The sequence below is a fragment of the Cricetulus griseus genome, chromosome X (assembly GCF_003668045.3).
Source record: "Cricetulus griseus strain 17A/GY chromosome X, alternate assembly CriGri-PICRH-1.0, whole genome shotgun sequence".
Taxonomy (NCBI): domain Eukaryota; kingdom Metazoa; phylum Chordata; class Mammalia; order Rodentia; family Cricetidae; genus Cricetulus; species Cricetulus griseus.
The window spans coordinates 87,139,501-87,158,500 of record NC_048604.1 but is presented as its reverse complement, the minus strand read 5'-3'; the positions used below and the strand labels follow the sequence as shown (position 1 = coordinate 87,158,500).

General features: G+C 38.4%; 1 protein-coding gene across 1 annotated transcript; it reads right to left on the bottom strand.

Annotated features, from left to right (window-relative positions):
• Positions 1-15,206: 15,206 nt before the first annotated feature.
• LOC100761395 (BTB/POZ domain-containing protein 10-like) lies at positions 15,207-16,511 on the bottom strand. The gene has a single exon (XM_035449743.1). It carries the CDS (start codon positions 16,476-16,478, stop codon positions 15,207-15,209), a length of 1,272 nt encoding a protein of 423 aa, XP_035305634.1. The 5' UTR covers positions 16,479-16,511.
• Positions 16,512-19,000: the final 2,489 nt, after the last annotated feature.

Genomic DNA, 19,000 nt, shown 5'->3' with positions numbered 1-19,000 from the left:
TCACTGATGTGATGAAACACCATAACCAAAAGCAACTTGCAAAGGAAAGGGATTTTTTGCTTACACTTCCAAAATGTTCATTATTGAAGAAAATCACAGCAGTCACCCAAACAAGGCAGGAACTTGGAGGAAATGGTACAGAGGCCATTGAGGAGTTCTACTTACTGACTTTTTGCTCGTGGATTACTCAATCTGCTATTTATAGCAATCAGGAGCACCAGATAAAGGGGGTGACACCACTCAGAATGGGCTAGGCATTCAAACACCAATCACTAATTAAGAAAATGTACTACAGGATTGCCTATAGCCTATATTATCATGACATTTTCTTTATTTTTAAAGTGGCAGGGTTTTCTTCCTTTTTTAAAGATTATTTATTTATTTATTTATTTATTTATTTATTTATTTATTATGTATACAGTCTTCTGCCAGCATGCCAGCAGAGGGCACCAGATCTCATTCAAGGGGGTTGTGAGCCACCATGTAGTTGCCGGGAATCAAACTCAAGACCTCTGGGAGAGCAGTCAGTGCTCTTAACCGCTGAGCCATCTCTCCAGCCCCTATCATGACATTTTCTTAAGTGAGGTTCCCTCCTCTTAGATGACTCCAGCTTATATCAAGTTGGCATAAAAATAACCCACACATGGGCCTTACTCTGCCAAATGCCACGATGTTATAGCACCTGTAAATACCACTTATATTTAGAACATATTGCAGTTGAGTTATTTGTTAAGAGATCTGCCTCTTCTTAACAAACATAATGGGTTGTATTAGAAAACAGAGGCACATTAGGTTCTATTTCCCTGTTCACTTTTACATTTCAAAAGAAAATATAGAAACAGTTAATAAAAACTTGCTCAGTCACGATTCAGTTGTGGTGGTAGGTGATTTTTGTCTTTTTTAAGTAATTTTTTTCATTTAAATTAAAAACAAGATTGTTTTACATGTCAATCCCAGTTCCCTCTCCCTACCTTCCTCCCCTACCCCCCACTAACACCCTTACCCCATACCTTTTCTACTCCCAAGGGAGGGTGAGGCCTTCCATAGGGGATATATAGAGTCTGTCATATCAAGTGAAACAGGACCTAGCCCCCCCATAGACGTGTGTCTAAACTGAGAGAGGTTCCTCTATGTGGAGTGGGCTCCCAAAGTCCATTCATATGCTAGGGATAAATATTGATCCACTCCCAGAGACCCAATAGATTTCTGAGGCCTCTTCACTGACATCCTCTTTCAGAGGGTCTGGATCAGTCAGTCCTATGCTGGTTTCCCAGCTATCAGTCTGGGGGCCATGAGAGAACGAGTGAGGGGAAGAATAGAGAAGAGCAAGTAAAGAGATACTATCATAGAGGGAGCCATTATAGGTTGTAAGAGAATTCTGGCACCAAGGAAATGTCCAGAGATCAACAAGGTTGACCCCCAACTAACAATCTAAGCAGTATCAAGAGGTTACCTTAAATGCTCTTCTCCAATAATGAGGTTGCTGACTACCTTATCATTTTTTGTTTTGTTTTTAGTATTTAACTAGTATTTTTGCTTGCTTTACATTTTCCTTCATAACATTTTAAATATGTTGGTTATTGTAGAGTTTAAGTTTTTAGGTCTAGTTCTTTTCACAAACACTTAAAATGCAGAAAAATTGCAGGGCATCCAAAAGCAGTAATGTGAAAATACACAGTGCTAAATAAATATAGACACAAATAGCAGAGCAGACTGTCGAGTTCAGTGATCTTTTTCTTCATGTTTCCCTTATTCATGTGTAAGTTCCTTTTAATTGGAGACCCTTCAAAAGACTAACAAGTACTGGATAGCTCAGATTTGACAGCCTATTTTTGGAAAATATAAACACAGTTACAGCACATAGATCCGGCACTGCTGAAATATAAACATGTGGTCTCTTGACTTTCCCAATATATGTTATTGTAAGAAGTGTAAGTTTCTTTCCCTCTCATTGGTTTCAGTAATAGTAACTGTCCAAACACCAGTATTTCTTACCCAATTCCTGTATGTATTTTCACTTGCAGGGCATGGAAATCATTTATAACACTTGTTCCTAGTTATATATTTAATAGTAGAATTAGTAGACAACCACCTGTTCCATTATGTTTTTACCCATCCCTTTTTGTGATTTGTAAGTTGTTTGCAGCACATGAAAAATTAAAACTCCTTCCTCAAACAGTAAGCTACATCATTTTTTTGTTTTTGTTCTCCTTGGTCTTTGTATGATCTCAACTGGATATCTTGTATTTTGTGGAAAAAATGACCTGGAATACCTATAACTTAAGTAGCTGGACTCATTTTATTTAAAATAATATTAATTTTATGTATGTAGGCATGTGTGCATGTGCCCATGTGCCATGGAATTCATATAGAAGTAGGAGGAAATTAGCAGGAGTTGCTTCAGACTTTATACTATATGGGCAAGGAATAATGCTCAGATCATCAGGGTTGGCAGTCAGTTGATACCTTCTCTCAGTGAGGCATCTCTATAACTCATTGTTTGAATTCATTTTAATTACACCAGAACACACTGGAAATTTTTCTATTATATGCAAAGGAATGAAAACTGTTCAATTTTACTTTTCAGCAGTATAAATTTTACCTTAAATACTATTAAAGGGTCAGTCATAATTTTGTAATTTGATTATCATTATTTTTACATGAGAAGAAAAGACATGGCATCTCCATAAACTAACATAGGAATGACTATGTATATGCCAATGTGTCCATATACAAATACATTTATCTTAAAGCATCATTGGCAGAAGGTGCTACTGGTAGAATAGGGGTTGGAAGTAAATTGCACAATGCTGAAAGAATTTCTTAATATTGCTTTGATTGTTCTTTACAACTTTATAAATGTGAGAAGTGTTTTCTGATTATTACAATCCCTGCCTTCTCTAATCTCCCCTATCCCTGTTGCCCCTCCTCCCTACAAGTCCCTTTTCCACACTCATCATTCCTTTGTTGTTTTGTTTTGTACTGAGTTTCATGAATTTTAATCTGTATTATCTATATTACTGATGGTTTAGAAATATCATTTGGAGCCAGGTGATGTTCTCCATACATATACAACAGAAAAAAACCTGTCTCTTTCAATGTACCCATTGCTAGTTCAAAGAATGAAGAGGTAGGAAACCAGGAGCTCCGACTTGATCCATGATGAAATATTAATAGGTCCATTTTCTTTGTGAGCACAATACAGGAAGCCATACTTGCTGTGACTTAAACCCACATACATATGGGCACCTGATTTTTGATAAAAAAGAATTATACAACTGGAAAAAAGAAAGAATCTTCAACAAATGGTGCTGGCATAACTGGAAGTCAGCATATAGAAGAATGCAAATAGATCCATATCCACTACCCTGTACAAAATTCAAGTCCAAGTGTATCAAAGACGTCAACATAAAAGCTGTGGGAAATAACCTTGAATTAATTGTAACAGGAGACAAATTCCTGAAAAGACACCAATATCTTAGCCACTAAGATAAACAATTAATAAATGGGACCTCAAGAAACTAAAAAGATTTGTAAGACCAAGGAAACTGTCAATAGGACAAAATAGCAGCCTACAGAATGGGAAAGTATTTTCACCAACTCCACATCTGACAGAGGGATAATTTCCAAAATATATAATGAAGGAATTCAAGAAATTAGATGTCAACAAACCAAATAATCTTAATTAAAAATGGGTTATTGATCTAAATAGAGAATTTTCAACAGAGGAATTACAAATGCTAAGAAACAAGGAAATGTTCAAAATCCTTAGGAATCAGGGAAATGCACATCAAAATTCCTCTGAGATTCTATCTTATACCTGTCTGAATGGTTAAGATCAAAAACGCAAATAAAAGTTCATGCTTGCAAGGTATGGGAGGGAAGGGAACAGTCCTCCATTGTGAGTGGGTGTGGAAACTTGTACAACCATTTTGAAAATCAATAAGGGATTTTTTTTCAGAAAACTGGGAATCAACCTGCCTCAAGACCAAGCTATGCCACTTCTGGGCTTATACTCAAAGGACACTCCCTGTCCTACCACAAGGGCACTTCTATGTTCATAGAAGCTTTATTGGTAATTGACAGAAACTGTAAACAGCATATATGCCCCTCAAACAAAGAAGAATGGATAAAGAAAATGTGGACCTTTCCCACCCAATATCCAACAAGTTAGACTTTAAAATAATGTCAATAAAAAGAGATGAAGGAGGTAACTTCCTACTCATCACAGGAGAAATCCATCAGGAAGAAGTCTCAATTCTGAACATCTATGCCCCAAATTCAAAAGGCATCCATGTTCGTAAAAGAAACTTTAATAAAACTCAAATCACACATAAAACCTCACACACTTATAGTGTAAGACTTCAACAACCCACTCTCACCACTAGACAGGAACACCAGACAGAAACTTAACAAAGAAACAAAGGAACTAATAAAAGTTATGGACCAATTGGGTTTAACAGACATCTATAGAACATTGCATCCAAATACAAAAGAATATACCTTTTTCTCAGGGCCACATGGAACCTTTTCTAAAATCTACCACATAATTGGCAACATAGAAAACCTCAACAGATATAAAAAAAATAAAATAACTCCCTGTATCTTATGAGACTACCATGCTTTAAAGATAGAATTCACCACAACACAAATTTCAGAAAACGTACAAATTCATGGAAATTGAATAATGATCAATTGTACCATTCCTGGATAGAGGAAAAAAAAGATATTAAGGATTTCCTAGAATTCAATGAGAATGTGGAAACATCATACCCAAACTTATGGGACACTTGGAAATCAGTGCTAAGAGAAAAGTGCGTAGCACTAAGTGCCCACAGGAAGAAACTGAGGAATCACCACACTAGGGAATAGACAGAAAAACTGAAAGCCTTAGAATACAAAGAAGCCAACACATCCTGAAAGAATAGATGCCAGGAAATAATCAAATTGAAGGCTTTAAATCAATAAAGAGGAAACTAGGAGAACAATAAAAAGAATCAATATAATGAAGAGTTGGTTTTCCAGAAAATCAACAAGACAGACAAACCTTTATCCAAACTTACAAAACATCAGAGAATGAACATATAAATTAATAAAGTCAGGAATGAAAAGCAGGACATAAAAAATACAGAGGAAATCCAGAGAATCATCAGGTCATACTTCGAAAACATGCATTCTTCAAAATTCCAAAATATAAAGGAAATGGACAATTTTCTGAATAGATTTCAGTTTCCAAAATTAAAACAAGAACAGATGAGCAATGTAAATAGACCTATAACTCCTAATAAAATAGAAGCAATCATCAAAAGTCTTTCAACCAAAAAAAAAATAAAAAATAAAAAAGCCCAGGGCCAGATGGCTTAAGTGAAGAAACCTACCAGAAATCCAGGGAACATCTAATTCCAATTCTCCTCAAAGTATTCCACACAACAGAAACAGAAGGGTAATTGCCAAACTCTTTTTATGAGTCTTTAATACCTTGGTGCCCAAGCCACACAAAGACACAATTAACAAAGAGAAATACAGACCAATATCCCTCATGAACAGTGATGCAAAAATACATAATAAAATACTGGCAAATCAAATCTAAGAACACATCAGAAGAATCATCCACCATGATCAAGTAGGCTTCATCCAGGGATGCAAGGATGGCTCAACATATGAAAATCCATCAAGGTAATACACCATATAAACAGACTGAGGATGCTCAAAAAGCCTTTGACAAAATCCAACACTCCTTTATGATAAAGATCTTGGAGAGATCAGGGATAACAGTAACACACCTTAACATAATAAAAGCAATATACAGCAAGCTGACAGCCAATATCAAATTGAATGGAGAGAAACTCAACACAATTCCTCTAAAATCAGGGAAAAGACAAGGCTGCCCACTCTCTCCATACCTCTTCAATATTGTCTTTGAAGTTCTAGCTAGAACAATAAGTCAACAAAAGGAGATCAAGGGGATACAAATTGAAAAGTAAGAAGTCAAACTTTCACTATTGTAGATGATATGACAATCTACATCAGTGACCCAAAAATAACTCTACCAGGGAACTCTTATAGCTGAAAAACACCTTCAGCAAAGTGGCAGGATACATGATTAACTAAAAAAAATCAGTAGCTCTAATATATACAGATAATAAGAGGGCAGAGAAAGAAATCAGGGAAACATCACCCTTTACAATTGCCACAAACAACATAAAATACCTTGAAGTAACCCTAACCATTAAAGTGAAAGAACTGTATCCTAAGAATTTTGAGTCTTTAAAGAAAGAATTTAAAGAAGATACCACAAAATGAAAGGATTCCCCATGTTCTTGGATAGGTGGGATCAACATAGTAAAAATGGTAATCTTGCCAAAAGCAATCTACAGATTAAATGAAATCCCCATCAAAATCCCAACGCAATTCTTCACAGTTTGCATTGCATTGCATTAGGTGTCTACCTTGTCCCAGAGATGGCCCCAAATGCAATTTGTCCTTTCAGTACACTCTCCCTCCATCCTCTCCTCACCTGAACCACCCTGTTTGCAGCCCCAACACCTCCCAGTCCACCCTCAATTTCTATTTTATTTCCCATTCTCTGGGAGATCTTGACTCTTCCTTGTTATTTAGCCTTTGTCCTGAATTCCTTTAATTTTCCACTCTCCCTCTCCAAGTTCCTCCACTCTCTCACATGTGCTTTACTAATCCCTTCCATTAAGGAGTAACTAACATTAATGGACATTTTCTAGTTTCCCCAATTTTTTCAAATACTGATGTTTAAACACACAACACTAAAATTTTGACACAAGGATCCACAAATAGAAAAGAGCACATTATGTTTATATTTCTGAATCTGGGATACTTTCCTCAATATAATGCTTTTGTTTTTCTGTTTTCTTCCATTTTTCTTCAAACTTCATCATTTAGTTTTACAGTTTTTCAAGGTTTGAAGGGAGGAAGGGAAAATAGGAAGCTCTTATTGTTTTCCATTCTTACATAGTTTGAGCATACCCTCCATGGAACACTTTCAGTTAAGGAAATGATTGTAAATAAATATAAAATAAGTAGAGCAGAGGTGATAATTCAGTACAATGTTTGTCTTGTGTTACACCTGATCCATTACTTTTAGTTTCATGACTTGTTCCTATGTTCCTAGGCTATCTTAGCCTTCTCTCTCTCTTATAGATGAGTATTATTTAAAATTGTTGATAATTATATTTTTATTTTGGACTGTCTATAGAAATATTTACTGTGCCTTTCCATGACCGACCCAGGAACTAGGTGAGTCTCTACCCAAAACCTCACTCACCCAGACCCCTCCCTGCCTACGCCTGCCGGCTTGGGGTAGACACAACCAGGCAGGGAGGAGCTCCCTGCTCCCTGAATCTGCTAGCACCCCACCCTTCCATTCCGCCGTCTGACCCAGGAACTAGGTGAGTGAGTCTCTGCCCTTACCCAACTCCTGCCCAAAACATCACTCACCCCAACCACCCCCTCCTGCCTGCGCCTGCTGGATTGGAGTAGACACGCCCAGGCAGGGAGGAGCTCCCTGCTCCCTGAATCTGCTAGCACCCCACTCTTCAATCCTTTCCGCTGACCTACCCAAGAAATAGGTGATTGAGTCTCTGCCCTTACCCAACTCCAGCCCAAAACATCACTCACCCAGGACACCCCCCCTCCCTGCCTGCACCTGCTGGCTTGGGGTAGACACACCCAGGAAGGGAGGAGATCCCTGCTCCCTGAATCTGCTAGCACCCCACCCTTCCATTCTGCCATCTAACCCAGGAACTAGGTGAGTAAGCCTCTGCCCTTACCTAACCCTCACCCAAACCATCTCTCACTCTGACCACACCGACCGCCTGCTTGGGGTAGACACGCACAGATAAGGAGGAGCTTCCTGAATCTGGAAACACCCCACTCTTCTATCTCTTTCCACCAACCGATCCACAATGAGTGAGGAGACTACCAGGACAGGCAAGACCAGCCAGAGTTGTGGACATTGAATTCCTGGCCCCCACAACCAGTGGGTCACAAGAGGAGATAGAGAGACCCCACCTGCACCCACTAAAAGAAGACATGGGAAGAAGACAGAATAAGATTTCATTCAACAACAGAAAGACCAATATGACACCACCAGAATCTAGGGACTCCACTCCATCAAGATCTGAAAAGCCCAAAACAGAGCATGAAGATGAGATGGACCTCAAAAATTATCGCAGCAAGATGATAGAGACCTTTAAAGAGGAAACAAGAAAATCGCTTAAAGAAATAGAAGACAAAGCAAACAAAAAATTAAACGAAATGGAGAAAAAGACAAACAAAAAAATTCAAGAAATAAACAAATCTCTTAAAGAATCTAAAGAAACCCAAGATAAAACATCCAAACAAGTGAAGGAAGTTCTTAAAACAGTTCAAAGCATGAAAGCTGAAATAGACACAATAAAGAAAACACAGAATGAGGCGATGCTGGAAATGGAAAGGCTGGATAACTGATCAGGAATTAAAGATGCGAGTTTAACCAATAGAATTCAAGAGATGGAAGAGAGAATCTCAGCTATTGAAGACTCGCTAGAGAATATACATTCATCAACCAAAGAAAATCTCAAGTCCAACAAATCCCTAACACAAAATATCCAGGAATTATGGGACACCGTAAAGAGACCAAAAGACATGGGAATACCTAAGAATAATAGGTATAGAAGAAGGTGAAGAAACACTGCTCAAAGGTACAGAAAACATATTCAACAAAATCATATAAAAAAACTTCCCCAACCTATGGAAGGATATGCCTATGAAAGTACAAGAAGCTTACAGGACACCAAACAGACTGAACCACAAAAAGAAGTCCCCCCGACACATAATAATCAAAACACCAAATCTACAGAATAAAGAGAAAATATTAAGAGCAGCAAAGGAAAAAGGCCAAGTAACATATAAAGGCAAACCAATCAGAATCACACCCGACTTCTCAATGGAAACTCTGAAAGCCAGAAGGTCTTGGATAGATACCCTACAAGCACTAAGGGAGCATGGATGTCAACCCAGACTACTGTACTCAGCAAAACTTTCAATCACTATAGATGGAGAAAACAAGATATTCCATGACAAAAACAGATTTAAACAATACATATCCACAAATCCAGCACTACGGAAGTTTCTGGAAGGAAAACTCCAACCCAAGGCACATAACTACATTCACAAATCACAGGCAATAGATAATCTAATTATAACAAACACAAAAAGAAACAGAAGGGCGAAATCCACATGCAATGACACCACCAAAAATAAATCCAAAACAAAGAAGAACCAATGAACATTGGACGTTAATATCCCTAAATATCAATGGTCTTAACTTACCCATAAAAAGATACAGGCTAATAGAATGGATATGAAAATAGAATTCATCCTTCTGCTGTTCACAAGAAACACACCTCAATTTCAAAGACAGGAGATACCTCAAAGTAAAAGGATGGGAAAAAAAATTTCCAATCAAATGGGCTCAAGAAACAAGCTGGTGTAGCAATCCTAATATCTAACAAATTAGACTTTAAACTAAAAGCAATCAAAAGAGATAAAGAAGGGCATTTCATACTCATCTCAGGAAAAGTCCATCAAGATGAAGTCTCAATCCTGAACATCGATGCCCCAAATACGAAAGCACCCACATTTGTAAGAAAAACATTTCTAAAGCTCAAACCACAAATAAAACCACATACACTTATAGTAGAAAACTTCAACACCCCCCATTACACCACTAGACAGGACCACCAGACAGAAACTTAACAAAGAAACAAAGGAACTAACAGAAATTATGACCCAACTGGGTTTAACAGATGTCTATAGAACATTCCATCGAAACACAAAAGAATATACCTTCTTCTCAGCGCCACATGGAACCTTCTCAAAAATTGACCACATAGTTGGCAGCAAAGCAAACCTCCACAGTTACAAAAAAATTGAAATAACCCCCTGTATCTTATCAGAACACCATGCATTAAAGCTAGAATTCAACAGCAATAGGAATTGCAGAAAAGGAACATATTCGTGGAAAATGAATAATACCCAATTGCACCATTCCTGGGTTGAGGAAGAAATAAAAAGAGAAATTAAAGACTTCCTAGAACTTAATGAGAATGTAGACACAACATACCCAAACTTATGGGACACTCTGAAAGCAGTGCTAAGAGGGAAGTTCATAGCACTAAGTGCCCACATGAAGAAACTGGAGGAAAATCACATTAGAGAATTGACAGAACAACTGAAAGCTTTAGAGCAAAAAGAAGCAAACACACCAAGGAGGACTAGACGCCAGGAAATAACCTGTGAGCCGAAATCAACAAAGTAGAAACTAGGAAAACAGTACAAAGAATCAATGAAACAAAGTTGGTTCTTTGAGAAGATCAATAAGATAGAAACTCTAGCCAAAGTAACCAAAAGGCAGAGAGAGCATGCTAATTAACAAAATCAGAAATGAAAAGTGGGATATAACAACGGACATTGAGGAAATGCAGAGAATCTTCAGGTCATATTTTGAAAACCTATACTCCACAAAATTGGAAAATCTAAAGGAAGTGGACAGCTTTCTGGATAATTATCACTTACCAAAATTAAATCAAGATCAGATAAACAGTTTAAATCGACCTATAACCCCTAATGAAATAGAAGCAGTCATCAAAAGCCTCCCAACCAAAAAAAAAAGCCCAGGGCCAGATGGCTTCACTTCAGAATTCTACCAGAAATTCAAACAAGAGCTAATTCTGGTACTCCTCAAACTGTTCTGCACAATAGAAGCAGATGGGATATTGCCAAACTCTTTCTATGAGGCCACAATCACTTTGATACCTAAGCCACACAAAGATATGACTAAGAAAGAGAACTACAGACTGATATCCCTCGTGAACATCGATGCTAAAATACTCTTGGTATTTTATTCGGTGAACCGAATCCAAGAACATAACAGAAAAATCATCCACCATGATCAAGTAAGCTTCATCCCAGGGATGCAAGGATGGTTCAACATACGAAAATCCATCAATGTAGTCCACCATATAAACAAACTGAAAAAGAAAAACCAAATGATCATCTCACTAGATGCTGAAAAAGCCTTTGACAAAATCCAACATCCCTTCATGATAAAGATCTTGGAGAGAACAGGAATAACAGGAACATATCTAAACATGATAAACGCAATATACACCTAACCAATAGCCAACATCAAACTAAATGGAGAGAAACTCAAAATCGTTTCCTCTAAAATCAGGAACAAGACAAGTCTTTCCACTCTCTCCATATCTCTTCAATATTGTACTTGAAGTTCTGACTATAGCAATAAGACAAGAAAAAGGGGATCAAAGCGATACAATTTGGAAAGGATGAAGTCAAACATTCACTATTTGCAGACGACATGATAGTCTACATTAGTGACCCGTAAAACTCTACCAGGGAACTCCTACTGCTGATAAACATCTTCAGCAAGGTAGCAGGATACAAAATTAACTCAAAATAATTAGTAGCCCTACTATATACAGATGATAAATCCAATGAGAAAGAAATCATGGAAACATCACCTTTCACAATATCCACAAGCAACATAAAATATCTTGGGGTAACACTAACCAAAAAAGTGAAAGACCTGTACAATAAGAACTTTGAGACTTTAAAGAAAGAAATTAAAGAAGATACCAGAAAATGGAAAGATCTCCCATGCTCTTGGATAGGTAGAATTAACATAGTAAAAATGGCAATCCTGCCAAAAGCAATCTACAGATTCAATGCAATCCCCATCAAAATCCCAACACAATTTTTCACAGACATTGAAAGAACAAAACTCAACTTTATATGGAAAGATTAAAAAACCCAGGATAGCCAATACAACTCTTTACAATAAAGGATCTTCTGGAGGCATCACCATCCCTGATTTCAAGCTCTACTATAGAGTCATAGTTCTGAAAACACTATGGTATTTGGTATTGGCACAAAAATAGACAGATACACCAATGGAATCCAATTGAAAACCCTGATATGGACCCTCTCACCTACGAATACCTTATTTTTGACAAAGTTGCTAAATCTACACAATGGAAAAAAGATAGCATCTTCAACAAATGTCACTGGTACAATTGGATTCGGACATGCAGAAAATTGCAGATAGATCCATACCTGTCAGCATGCACAAAACTTAAGTGCAAATGGATCAAAGATCTCAGCAGAAATCCAGCCACACTGAATCTTCTAGAAGAGAAAGTGGGAATTACCCTTGAAGAAATTGGCACAGGAGACTGCTTCCTGAACATTACACCGGTAGCACAGAAATTGAGGTCTGCAATTAATAAATGGGACCTCCTGAAACTGAGAAGCTTCTGCAAGGCAAAGGAAACAGTCAGTAGTACAAAACAACCACCCACAAAATGGGAAAAGTTCTTCACCAATCCCACATCTGACAGAGAACTTGATTTCCAAAATATATAAGGAGCTCAAGAAGCTAGCCACCAAAACACCAAACAATGATATTAAAAAGTTGGGTGCAGAACTAAATAGAGAATTCTCAACAGAGGAATCTGAAATGTCTGAAAGACACTTGAGAAAGTGCTCAAAATAATTGGCCATCAGAGAAATGCAACTCAAAACAACTCTGAGATACCACCTCACACCTGTCAGAATGGCTAAAATCAAAAATACCAATGACAATCTATGCTGGAGAGGATATGGAGAAAACAGAACACTCCTCCCTTGCTGCTGGGAGTTTGAACTTGTAAGACTACTCTGGAAATCAGTATGGCAGTTGCTCAGAAAAATGGGAATCAGTCTACCTCAAGATCCAACCATTCCTCTCTTGGGTATATACCCAAAAAGTGCATATTCAAACAACAAGGACATATGTTCAACCATGTTCATAGCAGCATTGTTTGTAATAGCCAGAACCTGGAGGCAACCTAGATGCCCCTCAACTGAAGAATGGATTGAGAAAATGTGGTACATTTATACAGTGGAGAACTACTCAGCAGAAAAAAGCAATGGAATCTTGAAATTCCCAGGCAAATGATGGAACTAGAAGAAACCATCCTGAGTGAGAAACCCAGTCACAAAAAGACAAACATGGTATGCACTCACTCATATATGAATTTTAGATATAGAGCAAAAGATTACCAGCCTATAATCCTCTTCACCAAAGAAACTAGGAAACTTGAATGACTCTAAGGGATAAACGGTCCCCAGGAATGGAAGTGGCATGAACTCCTGAACTAATTGGGAGCATGAGGGTAGGGAGGAGGGAGCTGCTACAATAAGAGCAAGAGAAGAGGAGTAGAGGAGAGGAAATGGAGTGGCAGAAATATTGAGTTGGGGGAAGAATAGAGGAAAGAGAGCAGGATGAGAGATACCATATCAGAGGGAGCCACTATTGGTCTGAGAAGAGATTCAGAACCAGGGAGATCTCTAGAGACCTACAAGGATCACATGATCTGACAATCCATGCAACGGTAGAGAGGATAACCTAAAACCCCTTCCCCTAAAATGAGATTGATGACTTCTCTTTATGCCATCCTAGAGCCCTCACCAAGTGGCTGATGGAAGCAGAGACAGACATCCACAGATACACACTGACTGAAATCGGTAATTTAGTTGAAGAGAGGGAGGAATGAAGATCAAAGGGGTCTGTGCCAGGTTGGAGAAACCCAAAGGAACAGTTGGCCTGAACAAGGGAGAGCACAATTGACCTCAGATGCTGACGGGGAGGCCAGTACAAGACTGATCCAGACCCCTGAACATGAATGTCAATAAGGAGGCCTCTGCACTCCAGGGAGCCTCTGGTGGTGGTTTAGTATTTTTCCCTGGTGCAAGAAGGGACTTTGAGAGCCCATTCCACATGAAGGTTTACACTTTGACCCTGGACACATGGGGAAGGGCCCAGGACCAGCACAGGAAGATTTGGTGGATTTTCCAGAGCCCCCGTTGAGGGCCCTACCCTGCCTGGGGAGTGGTGGGTGGATGGAGGGGGTGGGCTGGGGGTGGGGGAGGAGGGATGGGGGTGAGGGGAGGGAGAGGGAGAAGGGACTTACATGTGAAACAAGCTTGTTCCCTAACTAGAACTAATAAATAAATTTAAAAAAAGAAATATATACTGCTTGATAGAGATGATGAGAAACACCAAGACTATTTCTTCAAGGTTAAGTTAAAGAAAGTTGAAGGTGGGCTAGAGCCCCAAATTACCAAATGACAAGGTGAATTTAAAGAAAATGACTCAACAAATTAAAGTATGATAGATTTTAAGGATCACTCAACTTAATTCCTTTTTTTTCTATATGGAAAAAACTAGACCCAAATATTTTCAATGGCTATCTGAAGGTGCCAACAATTTTCAAATGTGATATACTTATCCATTTTAATGACCTGTATAATATCCCAGAAAATTTTCCTCAGATAATTCTGTGAAAATTCACTTTTTTAACATCAAAACAATGGAATTGCATTTTGATAATAAACTCAAGTTTACAGTCATTTAGTAAATGAAGCACAAAACAATTAATTTTCCTATCCTGTAACTTAAGAAATAAAAAATTAGTAAATAAATATCTGAACATATTAAGTGTAGGGCAGAGTGAACAGTATACCACCTCTTAACATTCACCCTCCCTGCATGAGACTCACTATAGAAGGGTTACAATGCTGTGGAGAATGTTGAGCCAACATTATGAGCATCAAATTTCATCCTAATCATTGAAATAAACTCTAGATAAATATGTTTTTGCTTCTTGTGGGCCAACTATACATACTGTACTGAGGAATACTATGATAGAACCACTTACGGTATACTTTGTATCACAAGTCTAAAACAGCTTCAATGGCTTTATTTAACTAGCATCTAAAAAGTTCAGCTCTTAGTATTCTGCATTTTACCTTGGGCATGATAAGTATCAATCTGCATTGAAAGTACCCCAGCTACCAATTCCCACCACTTTCTGAGAAGACCTCCTTGTGTGTAAACTGCCCCGGACAAAGAACCAATTTCACAAACCTTCTGGTAAACAAATACATTTATAGAACTGGAACCAAGATGCTACAGTTGTACTCATTAAAAAAAGTTCAGCTATCTTTGGTCTTTAAAAAAGCCTACATTGCAGTATCCTAAACCTGGACTTAGAAAAGTGGTCTAGCATAGCAGAATGCGAGTATGATGTCACTGTGAAGAGTAGCATACTATGGTTTCAGGAACGTCAGCATCAAGGCATTGGATTCTGTTCATCAGGCTCGAGGTCATTACTGCCTGAGGTAAAGAGGCTGGAGAGGATATCTAGCTCATCCACCTGTGGAGTAGGCTGCATGACTACCAGGTGGTCCTGGGGAATGTCTGCAGCAGCTGCTGCAAGGTTGGTGATAGATTTACTCTTTACACATTGAAAGTCTACATGCCGACTCTTGCCTTCTTCCTTCTCCCAGGACATTCGAATAAAGGGTCTTTGGACATAGTTGTAAATTACTTCTAGACGCCCCCCTGGTCTTTTCTTTACTTTTTCTTTGTAAGTAGGATAGCCTTCTATTCCCAATCTAATCTTCTTAAGACCCCTCTCCTTCAAAACTGATTTGGCCACATCTCTGTTTTCAATGTACTTGAAAAATCTATATAATTTCGTGCTGTAAATAATTTGTGAATATTCTTCTCCCATCTGTGGTGGATAGTCCTCATCCCAATCAACTACATCGTCATCTGTAAGCACCACTATTTGGCACTCTCGTTCCCCACTCCGAGCGCATGCTACCATGAGTGGGAGGATCTTTTCTTCCAGATAAAATTCAAATTGTCTACGAGCACCATCATTTGATAACTCATGCAAAAGCGCCCTGAGATCTCTACATTTAATTGTAGTGTATTCAAAAGAGATACAAAGGTAATTGCATGCTTCTCTTAGCTCAGGAACAGATATGCCCTCAGGACAGCGGATGATTCCAGTCTTATAGTAATCCAATATAGCTCGAAACACAGTACAACCAATTCCTTCTGCTACTTCGTATTCTCCATTCTCATTGGGCGTTGTGAAATTATGTTCTTGGCCAGATCCAAACATCCTGCCCAACTTTGTATTTGGCTGTGCAGTAAAAATGGACGGGTCCACAACAAATCTGGTGTTATCCACTATCAGCGTTACTCGCGCAGATGGTCTCACATTACAAGCCCCTTCTTTTTCGTTCTCACACATAATCGTCATCTCTCCAGATGTCTTATAGCTACCATCTGAGATTGACTGACTACTGTTCCCAGCACTGCTCATTGAGCCATTTGGAGACGCTCTTTGAGGACGAGGACTGCTTGGACAAGACGGATTATGATCTTTCTCTGGTTCAACATGGTGCTGTAGTGTTGGTGAAGTCACATGTCGAATACAAGGAGTAAGCTGAGACTCTGCTCGCTCATGAGATGAATCTCGTGATCTGTCACTTGACCTCCGTCTATGTTTTAATAGTTCCTCTTCCCCACTAGCACGATGCAGACTCATTTTGTTGTGGTCGACTCCTCCCTTAGCAACATCTGAGGCAATGCGTTCTATTGTGATGTGACCTCTTTGGGTTGCCACTATGATGGCACAGAGGTGACAAGAAAGGGGTGGGGCACTTGGTTACTCTGCCCTGCTGGTCCCTGAGACGTCCAATGAGGGTCCAGGAAAAGGGCAACTGAGAGCATTCGTTTCTTCTACCTACTCAACCAGATACCTCAGGTGTTAGGTGTGAGTGTGAGGTTGCGATTCCACCAGGTGTGCCTACAAGAGCCGCCCTGGCAGGTTACAGCCAGGAAAATTCACTTTCTTTACATTTTTTATTAATTATTATTATGGAAAAGAGTGGATGATTTTATTAAGTTGGTTCTCTCCTTCCAAACTTTTCCTGGCATGTGGGGGGATTAAACTAAAGTTCTCGGGCTGGCCTGACAAGCACTTTTACCCACAGAGCCAAACAGCATCCCTGACAATCTGCCGTTAAAAAAAAAAAAAAGTATTCTTCTGTTCAATATAGTCTTGTATCTTTTTCTCTATGGCTTGTAACGATTATTTATGTCCTCATAATAGAGTTATCATTTTAAATTTTAAAAGGCGTTAAAAAATATTTAGCTCATTCCTGTATGCTACCTTCCCACACACGAATTCTCATGTAGTATGATGACTTTGGTTGTTGTATTTAAGCCATCTGCAATTTGATCTAGCTCATTTTTTTCCAGAGCTGAGAGGCAACCCAGTAGGAAGAAAGGGTCCCAAAATCAGCTAACAGAGTCAGAGACAGTCCCTGATCCTAATGTTAGAAGACCCATAGGAAGACAAATTCACACAATGATGTAGAGTGCCTAAGTCTGTCCCATGCAAGCTCCCTGGTTGGCAGTTTAGTAACTGTGAGCCCAGGTTAGATGATGCTGTGGGTTTCTTGTGGTGTTCTTGATTTCTTTGGTTCCTACAATTCTTCCTCCCCCTCTTCCTCAGGATTCTCTTAGTTCCCCCTAATTCTTGGCTATGGGTCTCTATATCTGCTTCCATCAGTTGCTGGGTGAAGCTTGTCTGATGACAGTTTATAACCCTGCTTATAAACTGTGAGCAAGATTATGTTAGTTGAGATTTTGGTAAGAGTTTCAATAAAATGGTATGTATAAGTTATGAACATCATGAGGGAAACACACCAGAAGGATGAGGAGTAAAATTTGCCTTGACTCAGCAGTAAAATGAAGCCATGACTTTCTTATTTAGCTTTTAAGATTTATTTTATTTTTGTGTAAGTCTGTTTTAGTTGGTGTACCTGAGCGCAGGTGTCCAGAGAGGGAAGATGTGTTGTGCCTCTTGGAACTGGAATTAAATTTGATTTGACTTATCTGATATGGGTGCTAGGACCAAAATTCTGATTCCCTGCATGACTAATGGATGTTGCTAACTGCTGAACCATCTCTCCAGTCCTACTTCCATTATTTCTTAATTAGTAGGGAATAAAAAAATCCTGTCAGATTAAACCAAATTATACCTCATAATTTACTGTTACAGCTTCATAAGGCAAGAAATATTTGAATTTCATTTAGAAATATTCATAGGATATTTTCAGACAGAGAATAGATAGGAAATTGTAGTCAAGAGTACATAGCATGCTGATATTATAAAAGTAATAATATAAAAATGTGTGGAAAAAAGTACAAAAAGAAAAATTGAAAAAAATCTGTATCCATCAAACAACATTACACTGTACATTCACAATTAAGGGGAATAGGTGAAATGGAAAGACATGTGATATAACTGAAATTTCATATTAATTGTTATCATGGAGACTTTAAGAATGAACTTAGGTGGAAGTAACCACTATGGGTAATCAGTTTCCTAAATACTCTTTGTGGGGGTTACATTTACAGATTTTTCACGTAAACTTCAATAGATTGAATGGTATACCACTTACACTCACTCTTTGATGTATAGATGTAAACATCTGTCAGGAATGCTGGTAGTTGAAAGCACACATATGAGTCATTCCTCAGAAATTTCTCTCACTTGAAAGAAAACCACTCACATGTTATTTTCTCCCTTTCCCATGCACAAACTTTGCCAGTGGTGGCCAGCACAAAGCTACAAAAGTACAGTGCTTTCCCTTGATTTAAATAACCTAACAGCTCATGTCAGTTTGAGCATTCTGAGATCAACAAAGATGTCGTTGTAAGGACATGCAACTTCAGATTTTTATTTCTCTACTTATAGTCTTGGTTCTATGAGTTCTTATATAGATTTTATTCAACATTCCTTGCTGCAAATATCCATCTTATGTGTCTGATTATCAGGAATACAAACTCAGCAGAACATAAATACTATAAAAAATTGAAAAATGAGATTGAGCCTTTTTTGGCCACCACAGATACCTGCATTTACATGATTCACAAACAAAATACACACACGTGCGTGCGGCACACGCACGCACACGCACACACACACACACACACACACACAATGAATATAATATTTTCTAAAATTATATAACTGATTATCTATGGAATTTTATGTGG

Coding starts and splice junctions, on each gene's coding strand:
- LOC100761395 (XM_035449743.1), bottom strand. CDS start 16,478: ATGAGTCTGCATCGTGCTAGTGGGGAAGAGGAACTATTAAAACATAGA.